This window comes from Sardina pilchardus, chromosome 18, assembly GCF_963854185.1.
Source record: "Sardina pilchardus chromosome 18, fSarPil1.1, whole genome shotgun sequence".
Classification (NCBI taxonomy): Eukaryota; Metazoa; Chordata; class Actinopteri; order Clupeiformes; family Clupeidae; genus Sardina; species Sardina pilchardus.
In genome coordinates, this window is record NC_085011.1 from 27,908,636 (window position 1) to 27,930,416 (window position 21,781).

At 40.1% G+C, this 21,781-nt stretch overlaps 1 protein-coding gene across 1 annotated transcript; it reads right to left on the reverse strand.

Moving 5' to 3' along the window:
* Positions 1 to 14,219: 14,219 nt before the first annotated feature.
* Positions 14,220 to 17,772, reverse strand: LOC134064086 (cystatin-like). Its single transcript, XM_062519888.1, has 3 exons — positions 17,533 to 17,772; positions 17,306 to 17,410; positions 14,220 to 14,523 (listed from the first exon to the last, which is right to left on the reverse strand). The coding sequence occupies exons 1-3, from the start codon at positions 17,728 to 17,730 to the stop codon at positions 14,434 to 14,436; spliced, it is 393 nt and encodes a 130-aa protein (XP_062375872.1). The 5' UTR covers positions 17,731 to 17,772; the 3' UTR covers positions 14,220 to 14,433.
* Positions 17,773 to 21,781: the final 4,009 nt, after the last annotated feature.

The window sequence follows — 21,781 nt, forward strand, 5'->3', positions numbered from 1 at the left end:
TGCAGGACAACTATACCAGAAGAGTACGGACAAGGACTCAACATGTTTTAAAGGACATTTCACGCCCAGACCATGGACTGTTGAAACCACTGAGGTCAAGCAGAAGTCTTGTTCTCACTCGAGACAGGTCATTGACAGGCGGCGAGTGTCACTACCCAAGTACCCCCACTGCAGACGAGAAAGCCATATTGATTAGGGATGACCGATAATATCGGAAGGCCGATAGTATCGGCCCGATATTAGCATAAAATGTAATATCTGTTAATATCGGTATCGGATTTTTTTGCCCTTAGAAGAACCGATAAAATAACCCTGCCGTTACACCCCTATGCGCTCCTGAAGCGTTTACCGGCGCACAGGTGATGAGTCTTGATGACCTCATCAAGCTGCGTCTTGAAACTCACAAACAAACACGCGTGGATGGCTGCCCTAACAAAGTTGCTCGCTCTGTTTCAACGCTATGTCTGCGGTTTGGAATTATTTTAAAGTGTGTACTTCGGATGTTAAATTCGCAATTTGCAATGACTGCAAAGCGGCAGTTCCGAGAGGCGGAACCAAACCGTCTTCATTCAATACTTCCAATTTAATCAACCACCTCAAGCTGAATCATCCAGAGATTTACGCGGCATTTGTCAACCAAAGCAATGAGAAGAAGCAACAGGGCCAGGCAGCGGTGGCAGTGAAAAAGACTCAGTTGACGCTCAAAGATTGCACCGAGAAAAAACAGAAATACGCCAAGGACCATCCCAGGGCAAAAGCCATAAATCGGAAAATCATCGAGTGTATTGCACTGGATAACCAGCCCTTTTCGATCGTACAAGACGCAGGGTTCACCAAACTTGTGGAGTTCCTCGAGCCACGCTTTACCATGCCCAACCGCAGGTATTTAACTATTTTAAAATAGTAGCCTGTCATATACACCATCATACACCATGCATGGTGTCACCATGCCTGTTATTTTAGTTGGTTACATGCTGCTATGTTGCACATAGTTTTCAGTTACTTACAATGTTTTATCATCTGTGAATGACAGGGAGAGTGTAATTCAAACTGTTGTTTCAAACAATTAAAAAAATAAACATGGCACTTTTTCCCTACATTAAGTTGAAGTATTTTTCTTATTTTGCATAGACAAAATTTGGACAGCCTTGTTGCATTCAAGAATACATCCAGTGGGGCATCACAATAACATTAAGGATGTTGTGTTAATTCTACAATAGGAGATGTGATGTTAGGTACCTAAATGAGTTTTGGGGGGGGGGGAAAAAACATATATCGGTATCGGCTGATATCGGAATCGGAAATTGAGAGTTGGGCAATATCGGCATATCGGATATCGGCAAAAAAGCCAATATCGGACATCTCTAATATTGATGAGTATTTCTTGATAAATACAATAAAGACCATGTAACAAATGTTATTGCCTGTTATATATGAATTTAAATGTTTAGATTAAGTCACTGGGATTTAGTAGGTGTAATAATGCAGGTGCAGGTGCAAAGTAAATAATGTAATTAACTTTATGTAAAATTAATATAATAATGTAATAATAATTTATACAATCAATGAAATATTGAAATGTTGAATGGCTGTGGGTGTAACAATAAGCTCAGTGTGGGTGATGTAGGCCTATCCCACATTTAAAACTATTTCATATAGGGCATAACTCATTTAAATAATTAAAACTATTAAATATATAACTAATAAAGGCATGCACATAAATGCCTGTGAAATTAGCTCTGCCTGGCAGTATATGCGTGGTGTCATGTTTGACATATCAGGGGATATATGGCAACAAATACCAGAGATATCTTGGGTCATATAAGTAGCTAATACTTGAAACATGGATCATATCTGGTGAGTATATGAAGTCAGGATATCTGGCATATCGTCGCAGTGCCATTCAGGAGTTTTGATATGCTCCGGATATGCGAAATGGGACATAAATATCAGGAGCATATCAACCAATATATTCCCTGATATTTCACATATCAGGAAATATATCACGATGAATATCCCCTGATTCAGACCCTTTTCACCCAGTGAGGGGTTGTGTCTTTGCCTAATCAGAAGCATGGTGTTACTGTCCGTATCCTTCGAGACACAGGGGCTACCCAGTCTCTTCTGCTGGACAGTGTACTACCCTTGTCTGACCATACAGCCACTGGAGCGCACGTCTGGGTTCAAGGTTTTGATGCCTCTGTTCCCGTGCCACTCCATCAGGTACACTTAACATCTAAGTTGGTTACTGGTAAGGCTGTGGTTGGTGTGCGGCCTTCACTTCCTGTACCAGGGGTTGCGCTCATTCTTGGTAATGATCTAGCAGGTGGTATGGTTTGGGAAAACACTGACAAGGTGCTGCCGCCTGTGTGTGTGCCTGCAGTGCCATTGATTCAACGCACTGGGCATTCGGCAGTGACACTGGTTCCCAGTAAGGCAAGAACGTCCCCAGATGTGGATGTTAGCTTAACTGACTCCTCTGCTACCTCTAAAACTGAGGAAAAGAGCTCGTCAGCTCCACCTGTAGGGCAGGTGAAGAACATGTCGGCTGTCACTGAGACGCTTGGTGACGCTTATGTGGAGAGTAAGCTCTCCGTTGGGAATTCTTGGGGGAAGATTGAGGGTCCTGCTCTGACCAGGGGTGGTCTTATCTTGTATTTATCCTCACTAATGCTTTTCTGTGTAAGTGCTCTTCTTTACATCTCCGTAGCGCATGGTGTTTGGTTTGGGTTGGCGCCACCCGTTCAACACGTGTGTCCGGTGGGTATCGGCAATGCTATGGTGCAGATGGACTGCTGCTCACTGCCACCTATGGGTGGGAGTTCTGGTTTTGCTCCACGTCTGATTCAGACGAGGTTATCTAGAAGTTACTGGCCCGATTTCTATGGTTAGTGTTACCTGGCTGTTCTCAATGGTCATGGTCATAGTTATTGGTGTAATGCTTCCAGGTTGAGTTAATTTAAACGTCTTGGATAGGTCACTATGTGAGATGGTGTTCCTTTTCTAGAATTTTGGTTTGTTTGTTTTTCTTATTTAGTGTTTTGTGAACCTCAGTGTTTTCTCTTGTTCTGTCTTTCCTTCATTCCTAGGTACCAGGATGTAGGGAGATGTTTTGGGATCACAGGAGGTCTATTTTCTTGTTAATGTATATGGAGGTTTCCTTACAGCAAACCTCTTTTAGGGAGGGAGGTGTTACGACCCCCTTGTGCCCCCTCTGGTCTCTTACTGTCAGTGCACGGGCAGGTGGAGCCCATTATAGGTTGATTGTTTAACTCCATACACCTGCTATGCCATCAAGGGTGTGGTCATATAAAGGGTCATTCTCTCTTCTCCCGTTAGGCACTTTTCCTTTCTTCTTGCAGGCTACTTTTGCTTCTTGCACTCTTTTGCTCTCTCTCCTCTTGTTTCTTATTCTTACTTCTCATTCTTTGTCTATTTGCCTTTAGCTTCTCACATAGCTACTGACACAATCTTTACATCCAGACACGCAGGTCATCACTCCCATACCTTTTCCCCTAGACATTTTGCTTTACTTAAATAAATTATTGTTTGATTTAAAACTGTTGTTGCGTCCCTCTTTATGTTGCGGTCTCCGAACGAGCTGGCCGTAACACGTTTTACCCTGGAGTCTCCCGCAAATTCTAGTGGATATTTAGGTGTACCACTCTGCCATAAACCATTGACCAACCAACAGTTGTTGTATGCAGTCTCTCCCATCTGTAGAGACTTTGAACTTCTTCAGAGGTATCATACTAAACGTGGCTTGGTGGTCTCTCTCACCATTCTTCTTCTTGCATGTTTGTGGGGACGGCCTGCTCAGGCAGATTTGCACCCTTTCCATGCCCTAAAGATACATTGTTCTGAACTCCAGGGGATGTTCAGTGACTTGAACATTTTTGTATCAATCCCGACTTAAACTTTTTTCTTCATGATGCAGTTGTCGCCATGAATACTGATGGACTAGCCTTTCCAGCCTTTCCATGTGTATGTTTCACTAATTCATGCATTGGGATAAATGCAGAGACCAAATTTCTCTCACGGGATTAAGAGTATATCTATCTATTTTTATTATACAGCTCTTCACAATGCTATCTAGGAAGTGACTGAGTCACAGGCCCTGAGGAGCTTGCGGACAAACTCGCAAACGTTCACCTATGTTTGCGAATTTGAATGCACCTCATTCCTGTAGCTGAGGAAGAGCAGCCTCAGGCCAGGTTGTACTATGAACTCTTTTTAGCTTATTTACACTTTGCAGTGTGTGTGTGTGTGTGTGTGTGTGTGTGTTTGGCTCAAACTGTTGATTTGTTGCATCATTGTCCATTGTTCTTTTTAAAGACAACTGCCAGAAGGTGTCTGTGGAGATTCAAGGTTAAGGAAGTTATGCAGACGGCATCTCGTCATACTCATGGTTCCCGCCCCCAGTTACCGTGGTTACCATTGCTGAAACATCCCCGTGGGGGAAAACATTCGTTTCCATTGCATGCAATCTAATGGAGGTGGACGGTGTGAGTACAGAAAACACCTTTAAAAAGATTAAATATTTTAACAAAGATCAATAAACGGCTAAACCACGTTTGGATTGATAGTTATCTCTGTATCACCGAGGTTAAGAGTAACATTAAGTTCCCTCATTTTGCTAATTCCAGTTAAATAGCCAGAACTGTCTCGAGTACACCCATTGTAGAACTAGTGTCAATGGCCGGACTGAGTAGCACGGTTTAGCAAGCTAAGTCTTATGGCATAACACCACGTACACATACAGATGGTACGGGTTGAGAATGCTCCTTTCATTCCCGCACATCGGGACTCCCGAAGCATCGGGAAAACTGCAACCGCAAGGGGGCAACATAGACCGCCCGAGTTTTCGAATGTTTACAGCCTACCTCACAGCTCTCTCACTCGACGTAGCCTATAACTCAGTCAGTCCAGCAGAGATGCCAGAGCAACGTTTTGGTCAACGGAGAGGGAGAGAAATGCTCCGCATATCCGTCTCATTTAATCATTAAAATGAAAGTGATTGGCGAAATTAATCAAACGACGTTTCAATAAACCATTGTTGAAATGAATGAAAATGGTTTTAGAAACCTATAGGCCTATCAGAAGGACTATTTCCTTCAATTCAACCTGAAATAGGCTACTCGAAAGGCAACCTTAGATTAATTCATGAATTCATTACGGTTACAAGACCGCATTTCCGTGAATAGGCTATTATTGTCAACGTCAAGGCGAAGACGAAAGAGATGGACAAGATGGACATTTTGGCAACATTTACATGCTAGGAATACTTAGAAATGTGTAAGCTATTTTAAAACGGAGGCTTGTTCATTTTAACCGGCGACGTTTCAAGTACATCTGCCGAATAAAGCCAATGGAAGTTCACATCCAGTTGTGGCACAAGTGGTTGATGCATAGGTATCGTATGCCAGCGACCGGGGTTCGAAACCTAGTCGAAGAACCTCTCCGGAACCCATCAAAAGAAAATGCATCGATTTATTAAAAGAAATGAAAGACTTCCTGTTTTGAGATTCTTTTTATGTTTGCGATGTCTGCTGAAAAGAAAAGTTAATATGTTAATTCGTGGTTCAGCGCGCACTCACACACATTTTTACATTGAAATAGTGTCGGGCTCAAGTGTCGTGTCGTCCTCAGTGCCGCATATAGGCTATAATGTAGTGACCTGGGGCCTATTTCACAAAACCAGAGTAAGTAGATCCAAGATAAGTGACGACACACGCGGTTGACCAAGCCTGGTCAAAGTAAACATGCTAAATACGTTTCACTAATGCTGAGCGCAGATGAGTTGAGGGGGCTAGGTCAAGACAGGTGTAAGTTATTCGGTATGTGTGCGCGTTCTCGTTTCTCCCCCAAATAACTCACGGTGGGAATACAAAAGACGCGAAAAATAGCATCTTGCACACAAAGTGAACAACCGCTTTTGATATAGACTAACAACGAGGTAAAGTTGTACTTTTTTGGATGGGAATCATGAGTATTTCTGTTACATAGCGGGAGTAGGTGTGGCAGATCAACTGAATGCAAATTTACGTATGCACCCACGTGTGAGAGCTTCCTTGTCTCAGCACGCAACGTCATTAAGAAAGCTCTTTGCCACCGCAAAGATGCACAAAGTAGGCTATGTCCTATATTATCTTAATTTGTCTTAAAAGCCGAATTAGTTGAAAACACCTTCGAAAAATGTCCCCTCCACTTCCAACCAACTACTACAGTAGGCTATTCATCAAACGTCCGTCAAAAAAGAAGCAAACAACAAGTATGTTATTAATTATAAGGCCACCATAATTTAAATGACACCCATATGGTATAGGCAGCCATTCTGCTGCGTTTTGCGAGTAAATACAAGTAGCAAATAATATATGTATAAATGGAATACAGCTCTTTGAAAAAATCGCATGGAGGTCTGATTTGACTGACAGCTAGCAGAACCAATCAGATAATGTAATTACCATTAGAATTAACTTAGCTTGGCTGTTAGCCTGGTCGGGAGCAGGCTAGCTTCCAAGTATAAATTCCCATGGTAACTTATATGTGATCTCTTCTGTGAAACCAAGTCAAGGCTATGTTCATCCAGGATAACCCAGTAAGCCTGTCTAAATCCCCTATCTTGGTTTTGTGAAATACCCCCCTGGTTAGACGAGTGTGGGGGAGGGGGAATGATCGCACAAGACAATAATGCTCTTCATGAAATGGATCTCACAGGCGGCTGTCTGTTTTTAACCCTCATGTTGTCCTAAAATCTTACGACGTTCGTTGTCCTTGGGGTCAATTTGACCCCAGCTACAAAAAACTCTCAAAAATGATTAAAATTATTTTTTTTACACAATTTTTTTTGTGGTAGGTACTTAACAAGAGTGTAATAACCACTATCAAAAGCCCTACAAAACAATCCCACCCCCCCACACCCCTTTATGAACCCTGGAACCCTGACTGGCAATATGGCCAATCCAGTGTCAACAGCCCAAAGGCTGACTTTTTGGACTTTTTCAGACCTGCCAAAATAACTTATATGTAATATGTACTTGTATATGAAATAATGATAATAGCTACATGTTCTCATACTATTACAATAATAATATCCATAATTTGTCAAATATTCATTTTCATCATGTTTCATAAAAATGGGGTCAAATTGACCCCAATACCACCAACGTAACTATTTTTTTTACAGGACATTGGAAACATATTTTTGTGCAAATTTCATGTTTACTCTGTTGTACCCTTCAAATGAGGAAAAGTCATGAAACTTGAAGCAAAACAAAAAAAGGGAACCATATATTTTATGATGTTAAACACTGCTTGGGGTCAAATTGACCCCAAGGACAACATAAGGGTTAAATGTAGCCTACTACACCACTTGCGAAATCGGACGTGGCACATAGCCTAATTATTAGGCTACTGGATAGCAAATCCATAGACTTTGTTCATCCTATATCCTTAAAATGAAAGTGATGACTGGCGAAATTAATCAAACGACGTTTCAATAAACCATTGTTGAAATGAATGAAAATGGTTTTAGAAACCTATAGGCCTATCAGAAGGAAATAGCCTTCAATTCAACCTGAAATAGGCTACTCGAAAGGCAACCTTAGATTAATTCATGAATTCATTAGGCTACGGTTACAAGACCGCATTTCCGTGAATAGCCTAGGCTATTGTCAACGTCAAGGCGAAGACGAAAGAGATGGACAAGATGGACATTTTGGCAACATTTACATGCTAGGAATAGCCTACTTAAAATGTGTAGGCCTAAGCTATTTTAAAACGGAGGCTTGTTCATTTTAACCGGCGACGTTCAAGTAGGCTACGGCGACGTTCAAGTAGGCTAGGCTACATATGCCGAATAAAGCCTTTCGAAATTCACGTCCAGTTGTGGCGCATGTGGTTGAAGCATAGGTATCGTACGCCAGCGACCGGTGTTCGAAACCCAGTCGAAGAACCTCTCCGGAACCCTTCGAAACAAAATGAATCGATGTATTAAAAGAAATGAAAGATTTCCTGTTTTGAGATTCTTTTTATGTTTGCGATGTCTGCTGAAAAGAAAAGTTAATATGTTAATTCGTGGTTCAGCGCGCACTCAAACACATTTTTACATTGACATAGTGTCGGGCTCAAGTGTCGTCCTCAGTGCCGCATAGGCTATAGGCTATAATGTAGTGAACTGGTTAGACGAGTGTGGGGAGGGGGAATGATCGCACAAGACAATAATGCTCTTCATGAAATGGATCTCACAGGCGGCTGTCTGTTTTTAAATGTAGCCTACTACACCACTTGCGAAATCGGACGTGGCACATAGCCTAATTATTAGGCTACTGGATAGCAAATCCATAGACTTTGTTCATCCTATATCCTTGGCGGAGATAATAATTAGGCATATCAAATTAAAAGCACACTACGACAGGTATACTTGTGTGATCACGCAACACAAGAGAGCATTTAGCGATGGGACAGTTGTGAATGAGTGCTTAACACCCTGGAGTCTAAATACCCCCGGGGGATTTGAAAAACTGTTCCAAACACACATCTCAATCTCTGCTTTTATCATATTATAGAGACACCATTAGAAGCCTTTAATCAACTCGTTTTCAAATATATAGCCTATGTTTTAAGAGAATATGGCAATGATAATGGCACTTTCTAAAAACAATAAATTCGTAGGATTTGTCCTCTCACCTGCAGCAGGCCCATTCAAAAGCCCATCCACCTAATTTGCATTTGAAAGAGCCAATCACTAAAGTGACACATTTAGTCTAGCCTACTTTATTAGTTTTTTTTGACCCCTCTAATAAATTGCCTATATAGTCCTACGATAATGGAGGAAGGGCTGCCTAACTGTTCCCCCTAAGAGTTTTTTCATAAGATAAAATGTTTACTCTATTTAAGGCGAGACACGGCAGGTGAAAATACTGTTTTTGTGACCTCCGGTCAATTTCGAGATTTTGAGCTAGTTTGCTACTTTAGCATGTATTCTACCACCCTAGGGGAGAGCAGGGTCAATTGAAACACTTTTCAGTTTAACGTCTTTTTCAAAACAGGTGAAAGGGATACAAATAATGTTGTCATATGATCAACAACTCACATGTGTCCTCTCTTAGTTACCAGTGTCATTTCATATACACCTTGAGTGATCGCGTTGTTTTTTAACTTTGAACGTAAGTTGTCATTTGTTTCAATTGACCCACCCAGTCGGGTCAATTGAAACACATGTGCGGGACGAATGAAACAGCATATTGTAAACAGAAACCATTGACTTTACTCTAGTTTTTATGAAACATACCTAGCAACATACTTCTGTACTTGTCATGGCTAAAATTTCACCTGATTCTTCAAAATATAAGTAGGTCAAAAAATGTATTTTTCCGTGTGCGTCAATGTCGAGATACGCGTTTCGATTAAACTCACATTTCTTCATTTTATACCATGCTGATGACTACATTTCCATCTAATTTACTTATTTCCCGTTGTAAGCCTTGTTGAGGGATTCACAATTGATCTTCCTCTTTTATTTTGAAACATTTAATTTTTTTTTGCATTGATAGTTCGGGACGATTGAAACAACTGTTTCAATCGTCCCGACAGTGCTAACTAACACTTAAACATATTTTGCTTCTAAACCTCAAAATGCTGACATTTAACACTTTCAGACATGTTTAAGTAATGATTCATCTCTCGTATGGTCATGTGATCATTGCATGAAACGATAAACACGAGTTGTGATCACAAAAAAATTACCGCACATAAGATTTTACTTGCCGGTGTCAAAAACAGGTTTGCGGGGATAACGTTGGAATTCGATGACGTCATGGCACGAGATTTCCCGTGGTTGGCAAGTCTTGTGTGTTGAACAAACTGACGACATATGACATTTCAGATGTGCATGGTTTTCGAGGAAATCGCTGTGTTACTTTCGTCCCACGTTTCAATCGACCCGGCTCTCCCCTACTACAACAACAAAGTCCGATTTGCACATTTAAGTGTTTATTTCACGAACTTTTGTCTACTCGCGCCTGTATATTTGTCCTAATTTTACCAAAAGTTCCCATTCTAAAGTGTCATGTACTACCGTGATCGTGATCCAAATCATATCGTGTTTGATACCATTTGAAAGCCCTGCTTCTCCTAAAAGACGCTATGCTATCCAAATATGGGCATTTTCTTTTGTATTAGCAACCAATCGCGAAAGTTCAAAGACGAGTCTAAGCTGAGAACGCATTTCATTGGCTGTGTTTCAAGGCTGTTTTCTCAAAACGAGTTTTCCCCCACACGCCATGCAAAGGATCTCCACTTCTGCAGCACCTACATACACCAAACTTTCCAGTCTTACTCCTAACTATATTAGGAAGATATTTACAGAGGGATTTGTTGATATAGCATTCTTGGCATGATTTACATGACTTTTTATGCCTAAAAATAGGGCGAAAATCCACTTTTTAAGCCAATTGGCAGTATTTTCTGATTTACTGGAAAACAAAAGAAGATATTCATAATCCCCTCTGTAAATGTTTTTTTATCTGATATATTAACACAACAAAAAAATAATTTTCAACCTGGCTTTTTCCAATGGTCAGATCCTTCGCATCAAAATATATGCAAATTAGCGCATATTTAATGAGATATAGCCTAATTAGCATATTTAAACATTAAATTAAAGAAAACTTGCAATACATTTTATTCTCCTATTTATGTGAGTATTCAACTGGTAAAGTTTCATGAAGATATCTTTAAGTTTAAAATGTTCCCCTATTCACCTGGGGTGTCTCGCCTTAAGTTTAGGATTTGGTAGACAAGACAACCTCGGAAAAGTTCTTCAGATAAACAATGTTTTATTGAATTAAAGGAAAGAAAATGTATCGCCAGGGTTTCGGGGCTTGCGAAGGCATTCGTTGATCTTATCGATGCAGTCCTTGCGGCCACTTCTCCCCATCGTAGGAAACTTTCTGCTTAGTGTTGACAAAGGTCTTGACGTTGTGTGGCAGTGCTTGCTTGCCCTTCGATCCATCCCAGTTGGTGGTTTTGCACCAGGCTCTAGTGCTCCTTTGTGGTGATGGCTCTGAAGAGCAGGCATCCGTATCTACCAGTGATGCGCGGGCTGATCCAAATCGAGCGGGCGACCGCGGTCACCCGCGGTCACCCGCGGTTATGGGTCAAGAAAAAATATTTTTAATGATATGCGGGTCATGTTTGGTCGGGTCGGTAAAAAAAATAAATTGTCATTTATATCGTACATAATTGTCTTTAGAAGAAAAAGACATAAGTTGCAGCATTCCCACTGAAACGCGATTCTATCCCCCACATTTTGTCACGAGCATGTAGAAATGCACTTGTTGTTTCTGCGTAGACAGACCCTCGGCTACACTTGACATGCAGTTGTGTTCTGTTCTCAGAGCATTGATCTGCAGCTTTTATCTCGAACTGCTGGCCTCTACAGAAAGTGGCAGAATCGTCTACTGAGCAGCGAAGTTGCCGATGCAATGCGTGTTTCTCAAGTCTGATCATTTCCAGCAAGATCGAATGGTATTATGGAAAGAAAAATAAACTAAAAGTTTCCCAAATCAGGAAATATTTCTTAATTTAATGTCATCAAGGCATATAGCCTACAATTGGTATGAGCATGCAATATGTGCGTCCTTGCGCAACTTATAGGCCTAGTGGCTCGTTGGAAAGCCCCACGTCTGCTCTTCCCCACGTCGTGCAATAAAGGTTTCATCTCGCTGCAATTTATAATCGCGGAGCAATGGACTTTTGGTCCATTGATGAAGACGTTAATAAAGAGTTTCTTAATAATATTCTATGCCTGCATTTCATGCTTGGGAGAGCTTCAAGGCATTCATGTGAGGAACGGCTGAAACAGAATTTGTATAGGAAAATCCTAGGCTAATTATGTTCAATGTTGAGTCAAACAGCCACATTTTTGGATGAATGCTGACACGGAACAAAAAAAAGGTAGACTAAATGCATGTTTCCCAAATTCTGAGCAATTATAGGCTATATATAATTAGGCAATATAGGCTATATTATTGTTTTACATGCATATGAGATACCAATTTTGCATAGCTCAGAACGCGAAGAATAAATACGAGGACTGACCATCTCGCCTCTCCGCGTTTCCCCCAATAGGCCTACCATGGCGACAAAGAAATAAATATGATTTGACATTTTAATGTTTGTAGCGCGCCAGTTTACCCAGTGTGTGTGCATTGAGTAGTTCCTTAAAATACGGAACAAAGAGCGTCCCGTAGGCTATCTGTTCAATACAGAAGAAGACTTTAACTATTACTTATATATTTCTTATAACGAAACGCGAAGAAAAAATACGAGGACTGACCATCTCGCCTCTCCGCGTTTCCCCCAATATCATGGCGACAAAGAGAAATACATGATTTGACATTTTAATGTTTGTAGCGCGCCAGTTTACCCAGTGTGTGTGCATTGAGTAGTTCCTTAAAATACGGAACAAAGAGCGTCCCGTAGGCTATCTGTTTAATACAGAAGAAGACTTTAACTATTACTTATATATTTCTTATAACGAAATGCGAAGAAAAAATACGAGGACTGACCATCTCGCCTCTCCGCGTTTCCCCCAATATCATGGCGACAAAGAGAAATAAATATGATTTGACATTTTAATGTTTGTAGCGCGCCAGTTTACCCAGTGTGTGTGAATTGAGCAGTTCCTTAAAATACGGAACAAAGAGCGTCCCGTAGGCTATCTGTTTAATACAGAAGAAGACTTTAACTATTACTTATAGGCTATATTTCTTATAACGAAACGCGAAGAACAAATACGAGGACTGACCATCTCGCCTCTCCGCGTTTCCCCCAATATCATGGCGACAAAGAGAAATAAATATGATTTGACATTTTAATGTTTGTAGCGCGCCAGTTTACCCAGTGTGTGTGCATTGAGTAGTTCCTTAAAATAGCCTACGGAACAAAGAGCGTCCCGTAGGCTATCTGTTTAATACGGAAGAAGACTTTAACTATTACTTATATATTTCTTATAACGCTGGCTGTAGGCGATTTCTATAACCATTTTCATTCATTTCAACAATGGTTCATTGAAGTGTCGTTTGAATAATTTCGCCAGTCATCACCTTCATTTTAATGATTCAGTGAGATTAAGGAGTCGACTATTGACGGATATGCGGTCTTCATCATTAAATGCAGTTGAAACTTTCTGCCACCTGGTGGTTGTTTGGGTACATTGCCTTAGCCTCGAAAAAAATCGGCTTGACGCACTGCGGGATCTCTTCGGGAGTCCCGCGGGAGAAGGTGCATTCTCAACCCGTACCCACTGTAAGTTGCATCTAAATGTATTCTCACATTAATGTACATTTCCTACAATGTCCGTGGGAATAGTTTTAATACGTAATGTGTACGTTGGTTATGTTAAACTGATGATATTAAAGTTAGCTAGTTAGCAACCTAATGAAGCTACCATCGAATATTAGCTTCCAGCGAAGCTCGTCATCAAAATTGGGAAACTGAGAGTGAGTTAAGTTGTTAGCATACACTGGACAGTTAGGTAAACACAATTCCTTCACATCATTGTGTTCAGAAACAAGCAGAGCTGCATTTGAAAGTAAAACGAATATATAAAGTGTAACTGTTAGCGAGTTCGCCCATTCACTTTCACTGTGCGATGTTAGCATGTTTTCCCCCACAGAGGGGGCGGCAACCATAGATATATGGGCGGCAACCTTCTAACCGTCTGTATCTATTCATCCTGCAGTCTACATGCGATGTGTACATACATACAGTAAATCAGCAATGCCTAGAGATGCACCAGTAACCAGACCCCAGCTGGCTTCAAGCACAGAGCAAAAACTTCAGAATATCAGCTTCTCAAACTAGAGCTGTCCATCTTCTCAGTAACCATCTAGGCCTACCAGTCTAAAAATTGCTTTGGGTGAACTCTCAGGAGAATGTTTTGACGTCACTCAACAAAGTGAACGCTAGTTTAGAAGTGGGAACAGTAGTACACACTCAAACTAGATTTACAGTTTGCAGTCTGACTCATAATCAGGGCTGTTGCAAAGGTGAAGGCAGTTGCTTGGTGCCCCGAGATGGATAGCCAACTTCCTCCACTGACAGTTGATTACATTGGTCTACTACAGCAACAGTAACTCCTTGGGGTGCAGTGATGTGTCGGGGCGGGCCCCCAGTCCCCCATTGCCTAATAGCTCCCTGAGTATCTTGAAAAAACACTACTCAGTCACAGAAATGTGTGAGAAGACTTTATTTTGCGGAAAAAAAGGTAGGCTAGATTAGTCTACAGTTTGTTTCAGATAAACAGTGGTAATTCATAGAAAAAAATGTATTTAAAGTACATTTTGTTCATTAGAAGAAGAGCATTTTCTTTAAGATGCTATATGATTGTTTTGACTAGATGTAGGCTAGTCTAAAACCTGACTGACTTCAAGGAAATTTAACATTGCAGTCATCCCTCGTAAGCTTAGGTGGGCCCAGCCATGGTTGACTCCATACATCAAAATAGCATGTGTAGGGCTGAAAGACAAACATAAGAGAACATGTATTTTTATTATTGATTATTTTGTTGTCATACTCTAGCCTAGCCTAACCAATCACAGCAATGAACTCCGATGCTACAAACATATAGACAGCTGGGGAAGGGTGTAGCAAACCCAATGAGCAAACAGGCCAATTGGAGATTTCAAACAAACAAGGGGACACCATATCATGCAAACACATTGTTTTCCCTTGATGAAAGTGAAACTGGAGTTTTCCCACATATCCACTTTGGCTTAAGTTTTCAGAAATAATTCTGTGATAATCAGTGATAAATGTGTGTAAATGAAAGGCCAAACTGCTTGGAAATAATATGTCCATCATCGTGTAAAGCCCGCCCAATTTGATTGGACCAAACAGTGCTGGTTTGAGCATAGTTGCGCCACAACAGAGCAATGCCAGACTGAACTTCCCGACCTCATATGCTGAGGGCGTGGCTAAGTTTGGCTGGCATCCAGGCTAGCCTTCTTATGCTATTAAGTGGTAATCTCGAGTGGGAAATTCATTCATAATTTTGATATCTGAGTTGGGATGACTATGTCACTTTGTGGTCCATTAATGATTATCTATATGAACTTCTGTGACTAAGTGACCTTCATGTGAACTTGATAAGCAATGTTAGCTTTGTCACTTGAAAGCTGCAAGTCCATCTCTCACAAGTGCACAGGACCAAATGTTTGAGCTTAAATGTGTTTTTATGGAAACATTCACACTTGATCTTTGTCTTTCACTCTTTATTGTCACACGGTTACCAGTGTGTTGTTGAAATACTGAATAATAACAGCAATGACAACGAGCAATGACAAGCACCATTCTATGTGGTGTCCATGTTTTTCCAAAATTGTGATTTAAAAGTCGGATTAACTGCTTCACAACATTGGAGTAGGGATCACCCAAAGCACATGAATGGTACAGAACAGTGCATTACCACTTACCAGTACATCATCACCAGAGGTGGGACAAAGTCATTGTTTGGCAAGTCACAAGTTAGTCTCAATTCATTGCCCTCAAGTCCCGAGTCAAGTCCCGAGTCAAGACAGTCAAGTCCAAGTCAAAGGCCAACAAGTCTCAAGTCAAGTCCCAAGTCCTACGGTCTGACTTTCGAGTCCTTTCTAGTCTTTTTAAAAAATCGAGTGAAACAGGTATTTTGGCAATTGAATTTGTGTGTGCTGGAGAGATTGAGATGCAAATCTGTCTAGCAGAAATGTCAAATGGTATCTCTAGCACATTCTCAATGAAATATAGGCCCTATGTGTTAAAATATGTGTTCAATTTGTTAAGAAACCACTGATAGGCCTACACAAGCTGAAATAGTTTTATAACGTGTGACCATGTTTATTACATTACAAAAATGTAGGCAAAACCGTATTGCCATAAGGGGGATACAGATAACTCACAGCAGTGGCAATCCTCTGCTCAAACCTCCAGTCCACACACACAGAAAATGGTGTGTCTTGTGTCTATTTCATATTTTGAATTCATAAACTTGATATATTTTGTTAACGATTTATAGTATTTTAGGATCTGCATAATTACTTATAGCTAAAAATATTCAGTAATTTGAATACCTCATATTGATTACACTTGTCTTTAATAATATTACAGGGTGGTGTGTAGGTCTAATTGAGTGCTTGTCACTTTAAGAAGTACGTGAACGTAATTAGATTTCATTCGGTTAGAAAAATAGTCACACATAGTTCAAGGATATATGTTTTCATTAAATAAAATGAATGTTCAAAAAACTGACAAGGTAAAGAAAATATTTCTGATGTCATAGAAAATATCTTGCAATGTTAACTTCTATGATTTAGCTAGGTTACCGTGGCATGGCATTGTTGTCCCGTTCACTTTTTCCTTGGTCATGTTTAATTGGGTGGGTGCTTAATTTACTCTACCATGACATGGAGTTTGATATCCAATGAGTAACAACCAGTGCTCAAAATAAAACGTTATGGTAGCCTATTCTCCTCCTGATAATGTTAGTGGAATGGATTTAATGTGAATGTACACAAAAAGACGCAGTGGCTATATGATACAGCGCACGTTTGAGGTGAAAATGTTCCACCTTTTAAAAGCCTAACCCTAATCGTGGTTAAATCCATCAATTAGACAACAGAATCAGTAGGGTAGGCTACCAGTTTAGTTTCATAGTAGCCTACCAGGCATATGTCAAAAGCAGGCTAGGATGAAGCTGGGAGGAATTTAACAAGTTCTACACAGTCATTCGTTTCTTGTTGGTCTCCACGTAATTTTTGTAGGCAAACGAATTAACGAAATAATCTTAGGTATCATTTTGCTGGCGCATTCACGTCCGTTGTCTGGCCCTGCGTGTTGTCTAGCTTGTTCCGCGTGGCTGGCCGCTGTCGAATCAAAACAATCTTGGCTACAGTAAGTGATTTGATTGGATTGTGTGCCGAATACGCGCATTGTCTCACGCACAGGCGCACACACATAAATATAGATCAGTCCGTGTCTACATTTGATCTTTTTGTCTTTCGTTTTTTTATGGGAAGTAGCAAGTCTTTACAAGTCATTAGGCGCAAGTCCAAGTGAAAGTCCGAGTCATTGATGTTAAAGTCCAAGTCGAGTTGCAAGTCTTTTTATATTTTGTCAAGTCGAGTCTAAAGTCATCAAATTCATGACTCGAGTCTGACTCGAGTCCAAGTCACATGACTCGAGTCCACACCTCTGATCATCACACAGGTCAAACCATAGACTACAGTCTATGGGTCAAACATATACATTGAAATGGTCAGCATACCTTTGTGAGCTCTGAGTTAGCATCATCACACTTCTGCTGTGCACACGGTTTGCAGCCAGATATAGCCATTTCCACTTCAAACCTGTACATGTACCCTGAAACAACCTGTAGGAACAAGTAATGCACATTAAACGGCAGGCTCCTTAAAAGCATAGACAGGCCTGTGTAGAAAATGCCACATGTCAATGTGGAGCGAAAGGAAAGAGAGACAATGACTGCAGACAAACCTGACTTGTGGCCGAGATCACTTTCACCACTTTGCTGTTGTATACAACATTCTGCTTGTTGACTTCACTGACAGCGAAATTCAAAGCGGCTTTCATCTCAGGATTGTTAACATCTGTAGGGTTTATTCCCCCTGGTATAAAGCTGCCCCTGGCAAAAGCCAGGATGACCACCAACAGGACTGCAGTTTTCCAGAACATGGCCTCTGCTTCTGTTCAAGGGAGTGGTAGTGGAGAGTGTGGAGAGTGGGTGGATGGTCTATATAAACTGTATGGTGACGTTGATGATTAAGGGGGAGGATAGTGTTCTAACAATTGCAATAGTCATTATTTGTTCAGTTTTCCAAGGGCGTGTCAGCCTCTCAAAAAGACAGATAAAAAGTAGAGCTAACAGGCACGTTTCAGGTGGAGACGGGGTATTTAAGTTCAGCTTATGATAACACACAACATATTGTATCTTAACTGAAGGGTATTTCCTACTCTCAATGTAATACATCACCAACTGTTTCCTCAACAAGGAGGACAAACTATGAAGGTCATATACTGTAGTACGCGCTGCTGTTGCTTGCTATGAATGAGTGTGAATCAATGTTCATATAGATTATGTGGTGTACAATGTTTTTTTTTTTTTTTTTTTAAAGAGGACATAGAATGGATGAATTGAGTTTCATGATAGCTCTTTGTTTGTGCACAACCTCTCATAATTCATGAAAACCAAGAAAAAAATGATTTCCATTCTATGTCACCTTTAAGAAAGAAACAAAACAATGTAACCTGACTGAGTTCATCTTGATCTTGTGCTGCGAAACTCGGATGCTTTGGCACAGGACGGTGTAAAGGTTGAAAAAACAGTCCCAAACGCGCTACACGAACACGTCGGACGTTCTCCCTTTACATGCGTGAAGAACAATGGATCAGTAGCCATGTGGAGTTAAATGGTAATGTTATTAGGAAATTCACCACGTAAATCTGACTCCATTAAGATTATATTGTACCTCTAATACATTACCAAATAACTAGTTTGTTTAATTATGGCAGAGAATGGAATGGCACACTAAACTTTTAGAGATATGCAAACTGAGCGAGGAGAATTAACCATTTATTAGGCCTTAAGCCTTAGGTAAGAGTAAAAGTATCAGTAATTGTCCTTGAACAAAGGAACAAAGGAGAAAATGAACTTAACCTCAAAACAAACAATAAACTTGGACTTAAACCTTAACAAGTTACCAAGTTACAATGCTACATACACCAGATAAACAATATATCAAATAATGAAAATAACAAACCCCATAAAGAAATCAAAAGATAGATAGATAGATAGATAGAGAGAGAGAGAGAGAGAGAGAGAGAAAAGGCAGGGAGAGAGAGAGAGAGAGAGAGGGGCAGAGAGGTCAGTGTGACCTCTTGCCTAGACCAGAACAGAGCAGGAAGAGAAGAGAGAGAGAGAGAGGGGCAGAGAGGTCAGTGTGACCTCTTGCCTAGACCAGAACAGAGCAGGAAGAGAAGAGAGGGACCAGAGATCAGAGTGACCTCCTTGCCCAGAGCCGAGATAGAGAGAAGAGAAGAGTCACTGCAAGAACTTCTCTTTTTCATTCATCCAGCCACCCCCCACTCAGCAGGACCTCTTTACCTGAAAGTGGGTGTGGCGTCTAAAACTCTATAGTGTATTTCTTAGTCTATAACCATGTACAAATATATTAGATTGCAATGAAACTGTGATTACACTGTACATTTTGATAAGTTGACTTTACTTAAAAAATGTACGCAAACTCATTGCCTTGAAAAAAGTAAGTTCAATTAACTTACATTTTTTAAGTGAACACTGCTTGTTTATTCTGAGTAAGTAACACTTAATAACTTACACTTTTTAAGTGAATACAACTTATTTATTTTAATTAAACTGTACTTAATTAGCTCATGGTTCTTAGTACTCATATACCTAGAACCCATAGTTCTCATGGAAGCTTGTTTTTTCTGAGTAAATAATACTTAATTAGCTCACATTTTTAAGTGTGTACTACTGACTTGTTCTCTGGTTCAGTTTACAATGTCTATACAAGAAATGTATGTAAAAACATCTAACAAAAAAAATGAAATGAGAAGGTTGGTTTAGGTTAATCACATTTTTTTTTATTTTTAATTATCCAGCATTCACATAGCAAACTACCCTGCCATTCAACATATTTAAAGTAAAATAAGAGTGCTTGGACTCCGCAGTAAAATAATAATAGTAATAATTATTACATAGTAATATCAAGCAGAAAATTAATATTATATTATATCAAGCAGAAATAAGGTGCCACCATAACACCTGACAGCAGCTTGGACCCTGGAAATGATGTTAGCCGTCAATCTCCCCAAGAACAGTGAGCACATCAACACATGAGATAGTCCCATCAGTCACAGCGTCCTGTGAAGACACAAATGCAAAAGAAAGTCTTGTTATCATGTGTTGCTACTAATGAACAAAGCTGTGACCACAAAATGAGTCCACCTGAACACAATCTACTTTCCAAGTGTCAACACTTACCAACTGTCCTCCTACCAACTCCTCCAACCCCAGCACGAATAACAGATTAACCAAATGTGACAGTTCAACGAAACCTTATGATACTGGGTTGGAGGAGCTGGTAGAGGACAAGTTGGTAAGTGTTTTCTGTAATAAACTCCGGGTTCGCTAACTACGTTGTTGGTGCTTCCTTTTAAGTGTAGGGACCCTGAGCAAGCTACTGATGAGGTTTGGTGCTGTTTTTAATATTATTGGTTAAAATGCTTTTTTGGAAGTGTTTCCTCACCGCCAGAATAACACTTTAAACTATTTTGGAAAATGTCCAATGGGCCCCCTCCTCACCCAAAGACATTGACAATATAAACATGCGGAATAAGTGGCAATTTCCAATGTGTATTGCATAACATACATACTGTACATACATAAATAACCATAACTAGATATGATAACTTGCTTTATTTCTTCTTATTATTATTTCCAAGTATACTTACAAATGCTGTGCTGTAGAATTTGCTGGACTTGATCCATGTAAAACAGGAATTCCCTTCAGGACAAGAGTGCGTTGGGCTATCACAGTCGATGTCTAATGATAGAGACAATAAAGATTAAGACATTCACAAGACACAAACTGCTACTTTAGCAAATAGCCTTATCAGCACGAAAAGTGCAGTACTTACAAGTTCATTCAGGGATTTGGTCTGCTTGACAACATCTCTATAAGAGAAAAGATCATGTTAGCACCAAGCTCAATGAAATTAACTCAATTATATAAATAGTAAATAGTAAACTAATGTTTTTGCTCAAACAAAATAGGCCTACTTTGTATTGATATGAAATAACATAAAATCAAAGAATTTGAAAGCAATTCCTGTAGCTGCTACCATGAGGAAAAGAACTAGCTAGTGCTAATGACCAAGCTGCAATAATTCCAGTTGAAAAATGCTAACTAATATGGAGGTCGAACATACTAATCATGCTTCATACCATTTAGCTGTTACACATGCAAACGTGAAACTGGAGTTATTGGCTTTGGAGTTTTTATAAATAATCGTTTTCAGTGATGAAAACACATGAGCCACGTCCGAAAAGAGTCTTTGGTAGATCTACAGTTTAGTGTTTCTAACAGATAACGTTAGCAACAAATGTTGGGCTAGCGATAGCTAGACGCTAGGCTATGATACTTAACATCACGGCAGGCACAAGTCACATAGACATTGACATATGGTGAACAAAACTTAACTAGCGTTGAATGAATAATACATAAAGAAAGCAAATCGATTTCAAACGTTTACTCACCAAATGAGCCTGTAAAGAACTCCAGCGATGTCCATGCGTGTTTAGTCGTGTGTGTCGTGTCGGTTGGTTTCTACTAGAGGCTTCTGCGCATGCCCAAGTGTTGCACTAGTGTTTTGTGAGTGAACTTAAAATGATTTAGTTGGTTTGACTTATCGCTCCCAAAGTACTACTAACTCAAATAAAGTGAGTATTCTCGACAGATTGGTCAAAACTAAGTCAACCCTACTTAATATTTCTTATTAATTTGAATGTTAGAATTTACAGTGTAGGCTGTTGCCCACATTACAAGTATTAATTCAAGACCAAACATGGATGTATTATCATTTGTCATGAAACAGATACATTTCAGTTTCCAACATTAGTTCATCATAGGCATGGAGAGGGGGAGAAGAGGTGTGTCCGAGGGCCTTTCACCAAATGGCCGGCCACACACACAATGGGAACAGT

Excerpts from the sequence above, each read along its gene's own strand:
- LOC134064086 (XM_062519888.1), bottom strand. The coding sequence starts at position 17,730 with ATGTTCTGGAAAACTGCAGTCCTGTTGGTGGTCATCCTGGCTTTTGCC. Across the intron at positions 17,411-17,532 it reads TGATCTCGGCCACAAGTCAG|GTTGTTTCAGGGTACATGTA; the intron begins GTTTGTCTGCAG and ends TTGTTCCTACAG. Across the intron at positions 14,524-17,305 it reads CTAACTCAGAGCTCACAAAG|CCCTACACATGCTATTTTGA; the intron begins GTATGCTGACCA and ends TTTGTCTTTCAG.